The sequence below is a fragment of the Corvus brachyrhynchos genome, unplaced genomic scaffold, assembly GCF_000691975.1.
Source record: "Corvus brachyrhynchos isolate BGI_N302 unplaced genomic scaffold, ASM69197v1 scaffold95, whole genome shotgun sequence".
NCBI lineage: Eukaryota > Metazoa > Chordata > Aves > Passeriformes > Corvidae > Corvus > Corvus brachyrhynchos.
Window position 1 is genome coordinate 1,192,987 of NW_008238347.1, and position 20,063 is coordinate 1,213,049.

Consider the following 20,063-nt stretch of genomic DNA (forward strand, 5'->3'; position numbering starts at 1 on the left):
CTGCATTGCTCATTTGGTTACAGAGCTGAGCTGAAACCACTTAAAAGCATTTTCCTTGTCAGGGCTTGAAATCCTGATAAGTTCTGTAATCAATGAGAGGGAGTGAAATAATGAAAAGGATCCTGCCTGGAACTTCACCAGCTGGAAACTCACTTTTTCTGCTCAGTTCATTGCAGGATTTCAGTGCTTCCAGAGGAGCTGAGATTTAAAACTGAGGGGTTTTGGTAGAGGGTGTCTCAACCATCATGGAATCATGGAAAGGGTTGGGTTGGGAGGGATCTTAAAGCCCATCCAGTGCTACCCCTGCCATGGGCAGGGACACCTCCCACTGTCCCAGGCTGTTCCAAGCCCCAATGCCCAGCCTGGCCTTGGGCACTGCCAGGGATCCAGGGTCAGCCACAGCTCTGGGCACCCTGTGCCAGGGCCTGCCCACCCTCCCAGGGAGGAATTTCTTCCCAATATCCAATTTATCCTGTCAGTTTACAGCCATTCCCCCTTGTCCTGTCATCCCAGGCCCCTGTGAGAAGTCCCTCTGCAGCTCTCAGCTGGGTTGAGCAGATCAGGCATCAGTGCTGCATTTGGTGAACACAGGGGGAACCAAAGAAGAAGGAAAGTGTGGATAATTAGAGATCTGCATTGGGGGGATTCTGCAGGACATTTGAGGCTCTGCAGGCTGGGGAGCAGGGGTGACAGTGGCAGGAGCTTCCCGAGGTGCCGTTAATTGCCAGCGAGTTCCTCAGTTCTCTGGAGTGCCCCTTTGGTGGCATCTCTGAAGTGACTCTTTCTTCCCTTGATCTAGCTTTGACTTTCAATTAGATCCTGGGATTTGCAGCAGTACAAAACACCAGGCTTTAAATACCAGCTGTGCCTTACTTTAAATGCTTTCCTGCTTCAAAGCCAAGCTTTGGGAGCATACGAAGACTGGAGTTGTCTCTCTAAGGTGGTCCCTGTGGGTTCGGGATTCACGTTGGTGATCAGGGCAGGATTTGTTTCTCTGGATTATGGAGAGAAACTTGCAAGAAGTGTCTGATTCTGGTAGCAGTGACAGAGGTTTGGTTGTGTTTTAATTAATAACGTTCCAGCTCGGAATGTTTTATGGTACTGATTAACGGCGCAGTTCTGTCAGCGTGCTCGGAGAGGATCCGCTGGTGTTTGGTGCCAGGAGAGCGCTGCCCCCCCGTCCCTGACTGTCCCTGTGTGCCCTGCAGGGCAGGAGCGCATCGGGAAGGACTCGCACTACGAGCAGGAGGGGAAGGTGCAGTTTGTGATCGACGCCGTGTACGCCATGGCCCACGCCCTGCACCACATGAACCGCGACCTGTGCGCCGACAGCGCCGGGCTGTGCCCCGAGATGGAGCACGCGGGGGGCAAGCGGCTGCTCAAGTACATCCGCAGCGTCAACTTCAACGGTGAGACAGAGACCCCCCTGTGACCTACTGACCCCCCTCAGTCACCTACTGACCCCCTCAGTCACCTACTGACCTCCCTGTCACCTACTGACCTCACTGTCACCTACTGACCCCCCTCAGTCACCTACTGACCCCTCAATCACCTATGACCTCCCTGTTACCTACTGACCCCCCTCAGTCACCTACTGACCTCCCTGTCACCTACTGACCTCACTGTCACCTACTGACCCCCCTCAGTCACCTACTGACCTCCCTGTCACCTACTGACCTCACTGTCACCTACTGACCCCCCTCAGTCACCTACTGACCTCCCTGTCACCTACTGACCTCACTGTCACCTACTGACCCCCCTCAGTCACCTACTGACCCCTCAATCACCTATGACCTCCCTGTTACCTACTGACCCCCCTCAGTCACCTACTGACCCCTCAATCACCTATGACCTCACTGTCACCTACTGACCCCCCTCAGTCACCTACTGACCTCCCTCAGTCACCTACTGACCCTCCCATCCCCTACTCACCTCTCCATCCCCTACTCACCCCCCCATCCCCTACTGCCCCCCCATCACGAAGCTGGGGCTTGGGAAGGCAGTTTGGTCTGTGTGTAGATCCCTGTTCCCTGGCGTTCCAGGGGACTTGTCCTGGGTTCCGAGGGCGGAGCAGTGGGAGCTTTGTCCAGCTCTGTGTGAGAGAAGCGCCGCCTGCTCTCCTCCTGTTCTCGAGTGTCCCGAGCCCCGGAGCCTGGCATCTTCTCAGTGTGGGGCAGCTCTCCTCGGCCCCTGGGATCCTCCTGCTGGCCCTGCTTTGGGGCCGTGTCCTCCGTGCAGAGGTGCTGCCATCGATGCAGCCAGGGCGGTGATGAAGAGAGGCTGGATCTGAGCGAGGAGCTCAGTGTGCATTTTGTGATCATTGTTGCCTGGAGAACAAAAGGCCCAAAATATGGAAAACTTTAAACCTCGAGTGCTCACGCAGTGAGATTCTGAAAGTTTTGAAGTGCAATTGTATTTTTGCCAGTGAAAAGCTGAAGATGCTGTTCACAGGAGCCCCTTGGGTGCTCAAACTGCCATGAACGTGCCCTGAGTAACAAACGCCTTGGCTGGTGACACCTGTGTAACTCCTGTCCTCCTCTTAATAATTCATTTCTCATCTTTTAGTGATTAAGAGATCGAGATCCTACAAATTCAAGTCAGATTGTGTCTGGGTTTGAGGGTTTCCTGCAGGTGTCAAGTGCCCTGTGTCTGTGTGGGGCGAAGGCAGCTCCTTTGTTGGGAACTGAATTAAATTGTCACGGCTCTGCATGAGCAAGAAGCTGCAGCCTGGAGACTGACACAGGTTCTGAACTGCTTACTGGGCTCAGCAAAATCTGCTAAATTGTAATAGAAAGAAAATAAATCCTAAATGATCAAAAACCAGTGAAATAATGACATGTTTTAATGATTGGAAGATCAAGGGTTATTTTTGAAACCGCTGTTTCCTCTCTGTGATAAGGTTTTCATACATCACTTTTTATTAATTCCATTATTTTATCAAAGGAGCCTGAGCTGGGGCTGGAATGCTGCGGTGATGTAAACCAGGACTGACAGACCCTGCAGACAGGTGGCACAGAAAGGGCTCCAGAGCCTCACCTGGCCCACGCAGAGGTTAAGGAGGGCTTGCCCCTGCTGAGCAGAGCCTTGGCTGGAGCCCAATTACTGCCACTTCAAAGTCAGGAGAGGGGACACGTGTGCCTGACCCGTGCCCCGAGGTTAGCAGTGCTTCCCATTTCCACAGCTGCTCGTCCTCCCAATGGAGCACGGGCTTCTCCCAGCCTGTCTGTGTCATTTTAGCACAGAAGCAGTGATGGGCCTGGAAACAGTGTTCACTTCTGCCCACACCGTGTCCAGACCCGTGTGTGAGGTCCCAGGGATGTGCCTTTGGGGCCTCTGCAGTGACCCATCCCACGGTGCTGTGCAGCCCTACTGGATCCAAGGGATCCTTTGTTGCTTTAAATGGCTTTGCTGGGGGATTTGGGGTGCTGTTCCCGTGACGGTGGCCGTAGGTATGTTCTTGGCTGCGTCCCCCAGCGTTTGTCCCAGCACTGACTTTGGGGTGGCCGTAACAGTGGTGTCCATCCTCCATCTGCCTCCTGACGAGCAGACCTGGACCTCCCTCTGTGTTCTGGAGCTGTGTTGTGACGTGGGCAATCCTCAGATGTGTCTCTTGAATTTTGGGAGCCTCACTGGAGCTCCTGCCATTTCAGGTGTCCCTTTCTTGTCAGCTCTGACAAACCCAAGCTTAACTCACCCTAAGCAGCCCTAAGAGTCGTAATTAGCCAAATCCCATTTAGCACTTGTGCTGCCTTTCCCGAGGAGCCGAGGAATTACAGCCATTGCTTCTGATTCACTCTGAGTGTTCCCACTCAAATGTATTCTGGCTCCATGAATCTGTAATGACAATTAAATATCTGCCTGGTGCTCACAAGGAACCAGCGAGGAGAGATTTCAGTGGCAGATTTTCTGTACCAGCCTTTGAACTGAATTTGTATCTGATCTCAGAGGATTGTAGGAGAGACAGGAAACAATTTACCAGGGCTAGAGTGGAGACTATGCTAATTCACTCCTTCAAATCTTTTTTTCACTCCCTGGAATTCAATGAAGAATGAGAATCATGAAGAAAACGATAATCTTAAAGTTCAGTGCTACAACAGGAGAGATTTTTCATTGCTTTAGGGAAAAAAAGTTACGCAGGAGGAGGAAGCTTTGAATATAGATATGCTGGAGGATTGTCATAATCTTCAATCTTGACACAATATTACTCTACCCTACCAAAACCTATTTTAATATGTCTGGAAATAAATGTCACCCTGGAAGGTTGCTCCTGGAGCTCTGAGGAAATGAGGCACCGCTTTGAATTCTCCTCTCGGGAAGGTTCCCGTCCAGTGCTGTGGTATTTAAAATGCAGATGTCCTGCTGGGAGCTCACTTGAGGCTCGGGCTCTGGGCAGCTCCAGGAAAGGTCGGGGGTTCTCTGGCCCTGCACTGCCCCGTGTTTGTCACTTCAGCACAGGGTAAATAGAGGCAATCCAGTGGTGGTGCCACAGAGCCCAGATAAGGAGGACACAAGGAATGCTCTTCCCAAAGCTGCCTCTGTTCTTTCCCACCCCAGCGCACGGCGATTACAGGAATGGAACATGTTGTGGAGGAGGAAGCTATTTCTGCATGCTAGTCAAGACTCACTAGACCCGGGCTGACTTCTGACAGCAGCATCTCTCAGACGCAGATGGAACGTTTTCGGGGGGGGCGGGGAGCAGCATTTAGAGGCTCCATTCACAGGAGTGATTTTCACTGGAGAACTCCCTGAGGAACAGGAGATGGGAGGGAGGCTGGAGGGTAGGAAGAAAAGCCTTCTGATATTTCTCGTGTTGGGCGGAGCAGGGTGAGGTAAGGCTGGTCTAGGATTGCTGTGTTTATTTTCAGGCAGTAGGGTCAGGCAGAGATAATGGATCTGTGGAGAGGGCCGGGTGAGGGCAGTGTCCTGAAGTGCCTGGTTTGGATGGCTGGGGGGCTGGATGGCCTTGGCCTGGAATGTGCTCCCAGTGTGAAAGCTCTCACCCATGACCAAATAAAAGAGATTTGGTAAAGGTTTGGTGTTGGTTGGTTGGATTTTGTCTTGTTTCCTTCCCCCAGGCAGTGCTGGCACTCCAGTGATGTTCAACAAGAACGGGGACGCACCGGGACGCTACGACATCTTCCAGTACCACAGCAGCAACACCAGCACACCCGGGTACCGCCTCGTGGGCCAGTGGACAGATGACCTCCAGCTCAATGTGAGTCTTTCCTGGCTCCTTTTTGTTGGCTATGGGCACTCAGTGCTTCAAAACTTAGCAGGGATCTTTGCTATTTCCTCACAGCTCCGTAGTGGGGTTTTTGCACATTATCTCCTTCTCCTCTGTCCTGCAACCTTCTCCCTGTACCCAGAGAACCAAAGCTGCTCAGACTAACAGAGACATGAGGTGAAATGCAAATTTTATTACTTCTGCGTGTCTGCAGTCCCGAGTTGCCAGCTTGGAAAATGAAGCTGTGATCTGTTGTAGTTTGAAGCCACTGGGCTTTCATTTGCAGATGCTTTTCAGTTTTTCTTGTCTTTGGAAAGCTGAAACGAAATGTTTTTGGAGTGAGTCACTTTTCTGGTGGTACTTTCAATCCGTGTGGATGAGGTGGCCTTTCTGGGATGATGCCTAAAGGAAAACAAGCACGTAGGAGCAGGTGCGCAAATACACTTTGATGTTTCCCAGAAAAAAACCCCGGGACTGGTGGGTGGGAAAGCTGGAGACTGTGTCAGCCTCACCCATGCCAGCCTGGTCTGTGACCTCGCTGGGTGAGGATCTCTGCTTGGCTCTGGGCACTTTGCTTCAGCCTCGAGTTCCTGCAGAAGTGGCGCCAGTTTTGCCTCAGGGTGGCTCCCTGCAGAGTGTTATTAACACCCAAAGACAGTGATTTCAGTTCGGTTTGGCTCTTCAGCCCCACAGCCTGAGGAAGATCAAGGTACTCCTGAAAGAAAATGGGTATTTGTAGAAAAAAGGTTTCCTCTCTCAGTCAGCTTTCCCACCCCAGGAACATCAGGGATTCTGGGTACGTTGTGGCTCCTTCTCTGCCTCTGCTGCCAGATCTCCTTTGGAAGCAGGGTGCAGGGTGAGAGGACAGGCTGTGTGCCGTGGCCCAGCCCTGACACCCCTCCAGAGGTGGCCAGGACACACTGTGGGTGGCACAGGGGGTGGCACAGGGGGTGCTCCCAGCCTGGGGCTCTCTGTGCAGCTGGCATCACTCGCTGCACTTGGGGATGGCCCCGTGACCTGTGGGGACATCTGAGCTCCCCCAGCCCCCTGGGGACACAAACCACGGGCTGCCCACAGGGGTCACAACCATCACCTGGGGCGGAACCAAAGGCAGGACACTTTCTATTTTTAATGCTTTCATGGTTTTTGTTAAATCAAGTAAATAATGTGGGTCACCGAGGGTCCAGTCTTGGAGGCTGATCACAAACAATATTTTGCTCTCCTTGAATTTTGGCTCATTTTTATTTTCTGTGTTTGATTTGCTCTTTCAGGATTTTTCAACTTTTGATGTCCTATATAAGGAAACCTATATTTACTTGCAATTTACAGTTCTTTTAGCAAAAAATATTAATATTTTATTAAGCAAATCCTTCTTTATGTAAACTACACATACTGATTCATTAAAATTTAAAGCAAAATTATTGGAGCTTGATTTGTATTCCTGTTGTTGTGTTAAATGTTTCCATAAAAAGACCTCTTTCCTCACCCTCATATCCTCATGGCCACAGGGTCATATCAGTAGCTGAGATTCTCTCACTAACTTCCCTTCTAATCACTCAAGTGTCCTAGTTTCTCACACAAATGTATACAAGATAGTCCCTTTTCTATTATTGTATTATTTCTTACAATAATAAAGAGAATTGTGGGGTTTAGAGAAGTCAAGGATTCCTGGAAATAACCAAAATAAATACTATTAAATACATCCCAGGGAAAACTACCGGAGGATACGACTTTGTCTTCAGTAATTACTGTGGCAGTAACTCTTCAGGGGATGTTTCCCCAGTTCTTATTTCTAAATACAACACAAGAGGGGAAAGCAAAGGATGTTTGGTGCAAGTGCTGATTTGAATTTGGCAGCTGCTGCAAGTGGGGCTTTGTTTCCCAAGAGCTTTGTCACTCAGGGCAGTCTCGGTCAGTTCTGTGAGTCTGCATTGCCTGGGTTATGAATGGGAAAAGCTGTTCACACAGGCCTTAAAGGTAAGGACACTCCAGATCCCAGAGGGATCCCAGAGGCAGGAGGGAAATAACTGCAGGAGAACAGCATAGGTGAGTAAATATTTCTTTATCATTGTCCTCATTCCAAAAAGGAACAGGAATGTTTTAGTGTTTTATTCCTCTGGCAGGGGTGCTGCCGTTCAGTCTGTTGTGGGTGTCTTCTACAATGGTTATCTTCCCATTCCTGGTACTTTTTGGAGTATGGTGGGCACAGGCTGGATTAATCTGGAGAGCTGAACCAGGTTTTTCACATAAGATTGCAGAGTAACTTCTGCTGCAGTTTTCTCTCTTTTGTTTGTGTGAGTAGACAGATTGAGGAGAGCTTTAACAACTTACCTGCAACTCTTCAAATCTGCTCTGTTTCTTTTCTTATTGTTTTCCTGGGTTGATAAACCCAGGAATTAAACTGTCTGTTCTCCTCAGTCCCGATGGCTTCTCCCCACCTTGGCATCCCTTTTGCTGGTGGTGGTGGCAGAACTGCTGGGCCGAGGCAGCGCCGCTCCCTGCGCTCCGAGCCCGGCTCTGCTCCCCGGCACATCCGTGTGTGAGGAGGCTCCTCTCGCTGCTGTTCACTCACCTGCGCTGACATTTCTGTATCTCAGGTCAGATAAGAAAATATTTAGTGACTTTTCACTGCAGCAAACTTGGGACATAACAATTTATTAAGGTGAGGGCAGTACAATCACCCTGTTTTCTTTTGCCTGCTTGGTAGCAAACAGCTGGGCACAGCTTTGCCCAGCACCCAGTGCATGGTTTAGTAACAGTTTTGGCTGCATTTCAGGTGTCTATGCAAGGATAAAATGAGCAGATGTCTAATTTTAAAGGGCTTGGCCAGTATTCCATGAAAAGGCATGGCAGTGCTTCGTTCTCCCTGCAGTGAGAGTGTGATGATGAGGTGTCCACCCATTTCCCACAGGAGGCCAGGGAAGGTCGAGTCCCACCCCTCTCCTTGGTGAGGATTCTGCCAAGCTCTGTCAGCCCCTCCTTGCCCCCAGCACGCAGATTTGGGATGCAGTATTTATAGTCCACATCCTCCTGCATTTGAAATGCTCTGCCCTGGATTTTAGGATCAGAAACTTGGCCAGCTGCATCCCTGTTGAAATGCAGCACTGTGATCCCAGCGCCTGCTGAAAGGCAGAGATACACCTAATGCAATTAGGATAGAAATCCTCTGGCCACAGGGACAGCTGCATTTGAGCCAAGGACTGGAGCTGGGTGAGGGTGCACTCTGTGCTGCAGGGCAGCTCCATCGTTACCAGAGCTGCTTGGGCTGGCTTTAGCTTTGATGTGTTTCAAAAGCCAGAAGTCTGCCCGTGAAAAGGAGCCAATCTGCCATGGGGAGGAGGAGGAGTGTTGTGCAGCAGCTGGTTTTGGGTTGGTTTGCGTTTCCAGTGGGTCATTTCAGTTTGTTGTTTGGTTGGGTTTTTCCTTTATATCTAAGGCTAGCATGGTTCAAGCAGGAAATCATGAGGATGGCTGAAGGCAGCGTGGCCAGGAGACAGGTCCTGCCTCCATGCCTTGTGCTTCTCTTTGGATCCTAGACAAGGAATTAACCCCTCCGTGCCCTGCTCTGCCCCCATCTCCCATGGATCCAGCTCTGGATGTCTCCTTGCTGTTTGTAAGGCCCTGTGCAGCCTCTGGGGCTGCTGGATAAGAGGCGTGGTAGGAATGCGAGGAGCTGGCTGAGTAGCTCCCATACGTGGCTGGCTCCTAAAAATGCAGCTTCTCATGCTTTGAGGTGTCTGACACAAATACCAACACATCTCTGCTGGAGGAACTGATGTCCCTGCAGGGGGAAGAAATGGATTGCTCCTAGAGGAAGCACAGGTTCTCCTGGGAAATTTGGTGATATTGCTTCTCTTTCTCGAGGTACACTTAACTCAGCAGGTCTCAGGTTTATTATGTTTTCCCATCCCATTCCCTGTGCAAGTATCCCAGAACTGTCAAAATCAACAAGGAAAGAAAACAATCCCTGTGAAATTGTTGAACCTGCTTTTTCCAGGTGTTTGCCTTGTGCTGAGGTTGGAGAGACCTGTCCGGGCTCCTGCCTATGGACACGAGCTGCTCCCTGGCATCCAGTGACAGCGAGGTGTGGGGTGTTGGGATCCTGCCTGATGGGCTGGAGGTGCTGGCTGGACACCAGAGGGAAGCTCTCCCTGGGGAAGGAATCCTGCCCCTGTTCCGTGTGGGGTCACCTTGGCCATCCCTCCACAGCCCCCCCACGGGCAGGACAACGCCCTCTTCCTTCACCCTCAGCTTGGAAGAGTGAGATGCTTCCATGAAACCTGGTTATTTGCCATTGGAGAGGGAGATCTTCCTGGAGCAAGCTGTTGTGGGGTTGTTTTTCAGTCTGATTGTCTAATTAATGCTGTAATAAGGCCATTAGTGTCTGCATAGGGTGCTTCATGTTGTGTCTTAATTGCATCGGCGTCTCCACCGTGTCAGACGCTCTCTTCCAGCGCGGAGCTCTGGCTCATAACGGTGCCACTGGGCACTGGGGCCTGCAGCACATGTTCAGCGTGGCTGCAGAAAGTGAATCCCTGACTGGGGATGGAAAACACCATGTCCTGTCTCTTGTCACACCACGGAGATTTCAGGCAGCTCGTGCTCCAGACGTGCCTCAGTTCCAAAGCACCAAGCAGGGCCGACTGTGAGTGCCAGATAAAACAAAACCATTCCTCTAATTAATTTGTTTGCAAACAGAACCAAATACATATTAAAGATGCCTAAATGAGCTGCATGTAGGGATAAACAAGAAGATCTGCATTGTTCTCTGGGTGTGCCCTGGGACTGGAGGTGGCTCAGTGGTGTGGAGCAGAGCAGGGTTTGACACAGGGTTCCACGGAGCCCTCGCACGCCCTGCTGGGGCTGCTGCCGATCCCTCCCTTTTATGGATGTCTCCCAGCAAAAAGTGATCTGTGCCTGCAGCCCTGCCAGACAAGTGCCTGGGAGATGAATGGTACTGATAATCATCAGGATGGTTCCATGAACACGGCTGTTCATGGCTGCAGCTTCTCTTATCAAGCCCGGCTCGTGCTGTATGGCCCCAAGGCCGTGGCGTGGGCTCATTAATAATTTCCTGCTCCCTGGGCAAGGAGCTGGGAGCTGCTGGTTTCCTTGGGTAGGGTCAGGCCTGCATTTTAGCAGAGTGTGAAATACAGTCTTGCTTGAAATGAGTAACATCCCTGTAGCTCAGGGTTTGCGGATTGGGGCAAGCTGGGGGTCAGTGTTGCCCTGGAGCAGGAGGAGCCTTTGCTGGCAGGACAGCAGCAGGGACAGGGACACCATGGTCACTGACACGGAGAGGGTGGCACTTCCACACTGCAATTCTTTTTTCCCCACAAATAGAAGTACATTGAGTAACTCTGTAATCCTCTGTGCAATTTATGCAGAACCTGCTCACTTCAACAGCTCCTGAATCTGTTTGGGCTCAGACTAATCAATTTACATGCCATAAACATCTCTGTTAGGGAATTTGGAAATAAATGTTATGAATAGTGAGCTGGTGAAGAGAGTAATTAACTGTCTAACCTGCTGGCAAGAGACCTGGCTGTACCTGCCTTTTTTTGATAAAATACTCAAATTGGAATTGGATTCAAGCCCCTCTTCAGCGATGTTTGTTGCTCAGGAATATTCTGCCAAGAGATGGTATTTTTCTAAAATAACATGTTCAAATTGATTTCTGTTCATTGTTTTCTTGGGTTTGTTGCTGGGTTTGGGGTTTTTTCTTTGGAGCAGAATGTGTTCAGAGTAGATGGAGTTTCTTTTCTTGGCACTGTTAGGGACACTCTGCATCTTCTGCTGCCGTGGTCCTGTCCCTGCAAGTGTCACATCAGTCACTGGGTGACACGTGGTGACAGTCCCACTCACAGGGATGCAGTGTCTGGATTTATGGGAATTATTTCCCAGCATTAATGCTGCTCAATGCAGAGTCCTTCCAGAAGGTTCTGCAGCCTGTTTGCACAGCCCCTGGCATGGCTGGGCCTTTCTGAGCTCTGCCCCTGTTACCCCATCAGCCAAACTGTGGCCCAGTGAGGAACTGAAAGGTAACTCTGTGTGTGGGTTCCTAAAACACCTCCCCGTGACAGGTTCTGCCACCATGGCCACCGTGGCAGCAGCCCTGGTGTGTGCTGCAATAATGGATGTTGTTTATTTTGTTCCCTCATTACACTCTGCAATCTTTCACTGCTCGTGCCAGCCGTGACCGGCACAAACACCTTTAATTATCTTAACTTGCAGAATTAACTTGCAGCCAAGTGGAAGGGAATTTTTCAAACCACTGGCCCGCTGAATGGCCATATGCTAATTCTTCCCTCCTCCACAAGGGATGGTGGAGCAGGCAGCAGGCCGAAATCATGCAGGTCCTGCACAAGCTGTGACTGCAGCTGGACTTGGGGAGTGCCTCGGAATGGAACCAGGGGCTTGTGGGACAGCACATGGGTTTGGCTGCTGGAAGTGGATTTATCAGAGAAGGGCACAGCCCCGGTACCCCTGATGGGAACCACGTGGGCCAGGCAGGGTGGCTTCTGTGCCGTGGGCAGGAGCTGCAGCACTCGCTCAGCCAAGTCAGGCTGTCCATGCAGATTGGTGCTGTATCACAGTAGCAAGGCAATAGTTAAATCTTACCCCTCTCTCTGCAAAGCAGCTCAGGCTCCGAACTGAAGACATGAAATGTCATCTCCTCTCTGTTACTGACCCGCTTGGCCCAGGCAGTGACAACACCGCAAGTGCAGCGGCCGAGGGATCTCAGCTCCATCAGCTCTGGCAAGGCAGAACATCTCTGTAATTCTGCTGCAGGTCTGGGAATGTCACGGGGGAAAGTGTTGGTGGGGATATAAATGCTCAGGGAAAGCAGGCTGAGAGTCTGAGATGAATCACGTATGTGGTTAAAGACAGGAGGAAACTGGAGCATAAGGAGCTCATAAAAGCTATAATGGCAAAAAAACGATGTAGCAGAAGACTTGACTTGAGATTTTGCTTTGTCTTGTGTTGTTCTCTTCCATGCCCGTGAGCCTGCGGGCAGACACACTCTGAGAATGAGTTATGTAAGAAATAGGAGTTAAAAAATAAATCACCCAGTCTTCAAAATAGGTGCTGGTTCTGCGCCTACACATCCCTCTGTAAAGCCTTTTTGCGAGGCTAATGTGGTTTTGTCAGCAAATATATTCAAGAGCAAATGCTTTGCTGGGATATTTTATGGCTAATGAACATGTTTGGTTGCTTTTGGCAGGAGTAACAATGTCAGTTTGTGTGTTATTGAGGGTGCAATATTCTTTATTTAATATCTGAAAACAGGAAGAGGCTCTTCAGTGACAGATGTGCTTTGTTGTGTTTGGAGAAGTTCACCCAGCTATGGAGAGAAAGCACTTCAGCTGTGCACCCGAGCTGTCCTGCTGCCCCAGCTCCTCGTGCTCCCAGGGGAATGTGGGGTACAGCAATCTCACCAGCATGGGAGCACTGGGCCCTTCCCAAACACCTCCCAGCTAACCCAGCAGGGAACTCAGGGTCCCAGTCAGACCCACTGGGATCTTTAGCTGAGTTCTGCCAAGTGTTTCCATCCCTCTTGCCCCTCGTTTCAGCCCAGCAAGGGCCCCCATAACTCCTGCCCAGCCTCAGCCTCGGGCAGCCCTGTGGCACCTCTGTCACCAGTGGAGGCTGCTCCCTCTGGATCATCTCCAGGGGTGTGGAGATGGCAGCAAAACCTGGGTTTACATTTGTGTCTCATCCTTGCCCTGGCAAAGGAGGTTGGGTGGAAAACATTCTGTTTGTCCATGAGCTCCCCACCGAAGGTCTGTGAGACGTGTGGGTAGTGCTGCGGGCAGGGGCAAGGCTCTGCAGAACAGGGAGAGTCCAAGGAGTATCAGCAAAATAAGGATTGGATTTCTGCCTCTAGATCAAAGACACTTTTGCCTTTTCCCTTGCAAGGTAAGTGTGATTTCTCTCTGGGAGGAGTGGTCAGCTGCGTGGGGGTTTGTGTGGGGTGAGGCCAGGGCACCCCTGAGACACCCGTGCTGTTCCCTTCTCTGGTGTCTCCTTTCTCACCTCTTTGTGTTTGTCTGCTGTGGGAGAAGGTGTTTGCTGAATATCCCTGTCCTGGGCATGGTGACTACGTGGCATTCCCTCCAGGTGTGGGGCAGTCAGCAGGGTTACAGCTTTGGGACTCCACCTGCCCGAGGTTTTAGTGGCAGATCAGGGGCTGGCACCTTCCAGTCATGCTGAGAGTCTTGTGACAGTTTACAGCAGCCAAAACTTGCCGCCTTGGCTCCATTTTTGTTGATCAGATTTGCATGTAAACTCCTTTAATAAACTGTATTAACAGCTATGGGAACTCTTGGCTTAGAGCTGCTTCTGTAGATCCTAAACATAACCCAGCTGTGTTTTGCAAAATGAAATTTTGGTCCCATACAGATACCAGTGCCAAGGGTGGTAGAGTAGAAATGATGACAGATGTATCATACTGTGCCTGTTTGCTTTAGGGAGGAGAAAGAAATCCCACAAAGGGTGATTGAAAGCTCTGCTCACATCAGGCTCGTGTGAGCAGCCCTCAGATTTTCCAGCATTTAAGCAAAGCATAAAGGTTCCTGACAGGTCACATGTATTGAGTGGGTCAGAAATAATCGCAATTTAAATGCCCCTGAATACTGATTTCTGAAGGAAATCGCTCTGGCTGCTGGCAGGACTGTAATATCAGATGTATAATGTGGAATTTAATGTGTCTCCAGCTAATTGTTCACATGATGGACAATAATGGCCCCGAATAAACAGCTGCAAAGGGTCTTTAGTCTGCTCTAAAACAACTTGAGGGGAAGCCTTTATTTGCTTTGTTTTCCTGTTTTATTTGCTTTTTCTTCCACTAAACTGAAAATGTACATTTTATGAAAATGCTGCCTAAATGATTCCCATGAAACAACTTTGTTTACTTGTTAATCCCACCTTTAACTGGCAAGGGGATCTGGGATTGACTCTGAACAGCAGCATCCAAGCAGCTGGTTCCCAGTGCTAACTGGAATCAGGTATTTCGTTCTGCTTTAGCACTGCCTGCACTTTGACTGACTGGGGAAGGGTTGCACAGACATCAGCCTCCCTGTGCGAGACTAATCTTGCCCTTTTCCTCCCAAAAATGCAGCTGGAAGAGGTGGTACAGGCTTTTTTCCTCACCTGTGTACCGTGAGGCTTGAGCTCAGTCCAGCCAGGGAGCTCCTGGACCCCCTCACCTGGGGTGAATCCCATCTCCCACTGCCAGGTTTCCTTGGAGAGAGATTGCACTGAAGGCCTTACCCTGTGTGTGGGGACAAAACTCTCTGCCCTGGGAGGCACTTGCTCCCCTGAGAGTGTGTCTTGCCATCAGCCACTCCTGATTTTCTGTGTACATCTGCAGTTCTTTTAGGGCCCAGCTGACTGAGCATAACCTGAGCAGGATAATTTAATATTATTAGTATTATTAATATCACTGCAGCAATTTAATTAGGGCCTAAATGAGCTGGGTACTGAATTTCCCTCAGAATTCTGTATTTCTTTCATCTTCCTTCCCTGCCCTGTGTTGTTACGCCTTGCACATGAGATGTGATGAGGAAATTGCTGCCCCATTGATGCTGAGGCTTCAGAAAGGGAAAATCAGCACCAAATAATTTGACTGGAAAATGCTGGTCTTTGAATCAGCTGGGGAATTAGGAGGATAAAAAAATGCAGGCATTTCTGAGTTGGCAGGCACTCAAAGAGAAATGCTCTCCAAATTACACACGCATGCTTGGTTCCCTCTCCTTACTCCCTTTTCTGGACTGGGAGTTGTGTGTTGGGTTTGGCAGAAGCAGAACTTTTTCACAGTCACAAATAGCAGAAAAAATAAGAAGTTAGTAGCCCATCAGAGAGATAAACAAAGATAAAGGGCTAATCCTTTCCTCAAACCTTAGGTAAGGTTGACTCGTGGCTGTGCCATGAAAAATAGCTCTGAAAAGGAGTTTCCAGGAGAAAAAACAGAATTCCTTGATTTGCTTCTGGATGTGCCATTGTCATCCAGGCTTGTTCTTGAGGACTTGAACTTGCCAGTGTGGAGCATTGTGAGTGTGTTAGAAAAAAGTGTTGGATTTCAGCTGCCAAACTGCTCTGCCCTCATGCTGAGCTGGGGTTATGGGCTGTGTTCATGGGTTTGGGGCTTTCCCATCATCCTGAACAATAAAAAACTCTGTTGTCCTGAGCAGCTGTGGCTGCCCCTGGATCCCTGGCAGTGCCCAAGGCCAGGCTGGACACTGGGGCTTGGAGCAGCCTGGGACAGTGGAAGGTGTCCCTGCCCATGGCAGGGGTGGCACTGGATGGAGTTGAATGTCCAAACCAGTCTGGGATTCTGTGATGATTCAGATTTTCCCTCATTCTGGGCCACTTCAGGATAAAAAGTTGCCTTGGATTAGCTCTGCTGTCAGAAGATAGTTTTGTCCTAACGTATCCATTTAAAGAGACAAGAACTGTGTTATAAATGCACATTTGGAAGCACATGCTCTTTTTTTAATTAAAAAAATACTGTGCAGGCACTGCAGGATGAATACTGAAGATGCATGGTCCACCCCCTTCCATTAGTGAGAAGACAACACAAAGCTGTAGGCAGATATAGAAGCATTAAAATAATTAATTTTCCATTTTATTGTGTGTCAACAGAAGTGTATAATAATAAGCATTTTTGCAAAAATTGTGGATTAAGCATTTTTCTCTACATCAGTGGTGTGCTGGAAATGTCCTTGTTTTAATGTGGAACAAATGGCCCTTGGATCTCATTAAAGATGGTGTTCTGAGAGCTCAGAGGAACTCTCAGTGCTGCAGGGGTGGCACTGGATGGAGTTGAATGTCCAAACCAGTCTGGGATTCTGTGATGATTCAGATTTTCCCTCATTCTGGGCCACTTCAGGATAAAAAGTTGCCTTGGATTAGCTCTGCTGTCAGAAGATAGTTTTGTCCTAACGTATCCATTTAAAGAGACAAGAACTGTGTTATAAATGCACATTTGGAAGCACATGCTCTTTTTTTAATTAAAAAAATACTGTGCAGGCACTGCAGGATGAATACTGAAGATGCATGGTCCACCCCCTTCCATTAGTGAGAAGACAACACAAAGCTGTAGGCAGATATAGAAGCATTAAAATAATTAATTTTCCATTTTATTGTGTGTCAACAGAAGTGTATAATAATAAGCATTTTTGCAAAAATTGTGGATTAAGCATTTTTCTCTACATCAGTGGTGTGCTGGAAATGTCCTTGTTTTAATGTGGAACAAATGGCCCTTGGATCTCATTAAAGATGGTGTTCTGAGAGCTCAGAGGAACTCTCAGTGCTGCTGGGGTAGAGCAGGTAGGGCTGCTAAAAACCAGAGTCAAACATTAAGTGAAAGAGAAAGGAAGAGTAGAAATGAAAGAGGGAAATAAATGAAGGTTAAGAATTGCTTCTTGTGAGAGCCCCAAAGAGGAGCTGCAGTGTGGGAGCAAGGTGCTGGGATTAGTTGGAAGCTCTCAACCATAATTAATTGAATGTGTTAAATAGGATGTGACACAGTGTGACAGGGACTGCTGGGGGCACCTCCAGTGCTGGGTCCAGTTCTGGGCCCTCTCCCTGCAAGGAAAACGTGGAGGGGCTGGAGCATGTCCAGAGAAGGGAAGGGAGCTGGGGAAGGAAGGGCTGGAGGGTCAGTGCTGTGAGGAGTGACCCAGGGGTGGCGTGGGCAGGGCTGGACTCCAGGGCCCAGCCTCAGTGGGTCTGTGACTGCGGGATCCTGCTCAGCTGAACCCTGTGTGGGACAGGAGTGGGACAGCAGGGGCCTCGCCCCACTCCCTGCAGGGAGGGAAGGGCTGAAAGTGAAATGTGATTTTCTCACTCAAGAAACACCCAGCTGGAGGTCTGACCCCACTACCACAGCCCAAGCCTCCCCAGTCCCCAGTGCAGCACTGGTGTCCCAGCCCGAGGGCACTGGGGTGCAGCCTGGGGCAGGCCTGGCGGCATTACTGGGATCCCCCGGCCCTGTCCTGCTCACTCGGGAGCAGCTGTGGGAGCTGGTCCCATGTCCTCCAGCAGCCGCAAGGAGCGTTCTTTTCTGCACAAGTTCCTGCAGCTCTTGGCACCGTGGGCTCCCTGCCCACGCCAGGGCTTCCCAGGAGCTGTCACAGCACTAATGAGAGCCAGAAATTGGAGCTGAGCAGTCCCTGGCTGAGACTGATCCTGGGGGCATTTTCCTCATTAATCAGGATCTGAATCAGCGGGTGGGAAGATGAGGGTCTGGCGTTATGGGAATGTCGTCACCATCTTCTGACATTTGGGATTTGTGCTGACAATGAAAATTGCAGGTATTTTTTGGCTGGAAGCCTTTGAGAAGTGATGAGTTTCTATCATTTTCAAGTCGGCAGTTGTGATTTGCCTGATCAGTGTGTGTTTGAGGACAAGACTCAGTGGCTGCTGTGCCAGGAGGGCAGAAACTGGACAGGCAGCAGCAGGAGAAACCAGGGCAGAATATATGTGATGACATTTAACTTCTGTTTATATGGAAGATACATTGGAGGGATTTAAGATAGCTAATGCAGCAGAGCAGGAAGATTCTCGGAGGTTTTGCTTTTCCTCTGAAGCAGCTTTCTGTCCTCAGAACCCCAAACCACTCACCAGCCTGAGAGGCCTCGTGTGGGATCAGGAGGCAGCACGGGGCTGATGCTCCATCTCACCGGTGGAGGGGCTGGGCTGGCACCGTGGTGTTGGTCCCCAAGGAGGGACTGGGCTGGGGCCGTGGCAGTGCCCCCCACGGAGGGGCTGGGGTGGGATGGGAGCAGTGCCAGCTCCCACAGCAGGGGCAGGGACACAGCCGCTTCCCGAAGCTCATGTGCTGCTGCTGCAGAAACAATCCTTCTGTTTGAAGGGAGGGTTTGGTGTCTCTGGGAATTCTCTGTTACCCTGCAGAGGTGTTAAGGCTGCTCTGCTCAGTGCAGGGGTTTCTTTGGCACAAGGCAGAACTGGTGGGGTTTGTGGCTCCACCACCTTGCAGGCAAGGTGCTGCCCTAGGGCTCCCTGTCAACCCCTGCAGCCAGGGAAGTGAAAGGGAGTTACCCTGTGAGGGGAAACACCGTGTCTGGGCCAGGCACTGGAGCAGCTCTGCATCCTCTCTGGCACTCTGGCTTATCATCACTGTTATCTCTTGAAGGGATTTCAGTTGATATTTTGCAGAAGACTCTGCTGAGGATGTGTTATTGACATACTCTTAGCTTAAAACCATTATCATGGTAAATCCCTGGATTTAAAAACTAATTACAAGACATTAATAGCTGAGCCTAAAGAGCTAAGTCATGCAAATATTGCTGTCTGCAAAGTGGAATATATACAAATGTTTGAACTGCTGAGTTAGGAGCTGCAGTCTGGAGGTGGCAATAAATCTGAGCCCAGTCCTTGCTGCTGGCTTCTGTGTGTCCATGAAATTAATGGCACCGTCATTATGAAAGTGGTATCAGGGAACGTGGCTGTTTTCTTCCCTGAGTAGGTTAATTACCACTAATGTAATTATTTTTGTACTGATTTTTATTTTAATCAAACATTGAACTAAACAATTAAGTTCAGAACAAATGGCTTGTTATGGAAATGTTTGTGGCAGAGGGAAGCAAAGCAGCAATGTTTGAATTACACACAGATACTGAGTTACTTTATTCATTAAAATGAGCAATTACATTAGGCCTTATGAGACAGACTAAGCATTTCTTGTTAATGTTTGTTCTATAGTGAACATAATGAGAATATATATTGTGAGTGGATCCAATCCCTCTTGCTCGAGGCATTCAGGAACTGGGGGATGTGTGGAAGCAGGGAGAAAATCCTTCCCAAATCTGCCAGAACTGCAGCACAGGGGAGGCTCCTTGTGTCCCTGGGCACTGACTTGGCCAAGTGTGAAGTTCAAGGTGTGGCATTGTTGGCTCGATGTGGGTACAATGTCTGGCTGCCTCTGGCAGTGCTGTTGGTTTGGGAAGAGTAAATTCCCTTATCCCTGGGCTGAAATTGAAGGTTCTACAAAAAAAACCCCAGATTTTTCTACTAATTGCAAGAGCACTTTCTCACAATGCATGAAATTTTTTGCTTCCTGCTTTGTAGGCCGTGATAGGCATTTTCAGATAATCCTTGGAGGTATTTAAAAGATGTGTAGACATGGGACAAATTTTCTTTCAAAAATACACTTTTCTGAGAGGGGAAAGTGTCTGTAGTTTGACTCGGGTTCTCACCCCCTGCTGCAGGTGCCCAGCGCTCCCTCCCAGGCACTTTGCATCCTGAATTTTCTCCAGAAACAGCAGAACTCTGCAAATCTGTCCAAGGCCAGTGCTAGAGCTGTTGTCATCCCAGGAGGCCAGGAAAAGGACCTCCCTTAATTCTGCCTGATCTCCTTCCACAGAGTATCTGTGCAGAATGAAGTACCTTTAGGCTGTCCCTAAGGTACCAGCAATGCCATGGAATATGTTTGAGAATATGGAAATTCATTCTTGTGTAGCCATGAGGGAAGCAGGGCTGTGATAACACGTTAATCAGTCTGTGGTTCTGAAGATACTCACATGTGGGAAATTGGTGAAAATCATTTCACTGATGCAGACTGGGTCAAAATCCGTGTGGTTGGGGTGATCTCATTTTATACTGGTGCCTGCTGCAAAAAGGCATCAGGGAGTGGCTGTGGATAGCAATGAGGATAGGAAATGCAGGCTCTGCACTGGATGGAGGCCTCGCTCTCAGGTGTAAAAACTCATGTAAGTCACAGCTGCCCTGGAAAAGGGACACAAACCAGGGATTCAGAAGAGTAAAAGAAGCAGCAGTGTCAGTCAGCTGCTTTCCCAAGGAATTTCCCTGACAT

At 49.5% G+C, this 20,063-nt stretch overlaps 1 protein-coding gene across 1 annotated transcript in view; it reads left to right on the forward strand.

Moving 5' to 3' along the window:
• GRM7 (glutamate metabotropic receptor 7) overlaps positions 1-20,063 on the forward strand; it is a 108,210-nt gene that overhangs the window by 61,352 nt on the left and 26,795 nt on the right. Inside the window, 2 exon segments of the mRNA XM_017735243.1 lie at positions 1,209-1,409; positions 5,076-5,215. Coding sequence (XP_017590732.1) covers positions 1,209-1,409; positions 5,076-5,215 — 341 coding nt within the window.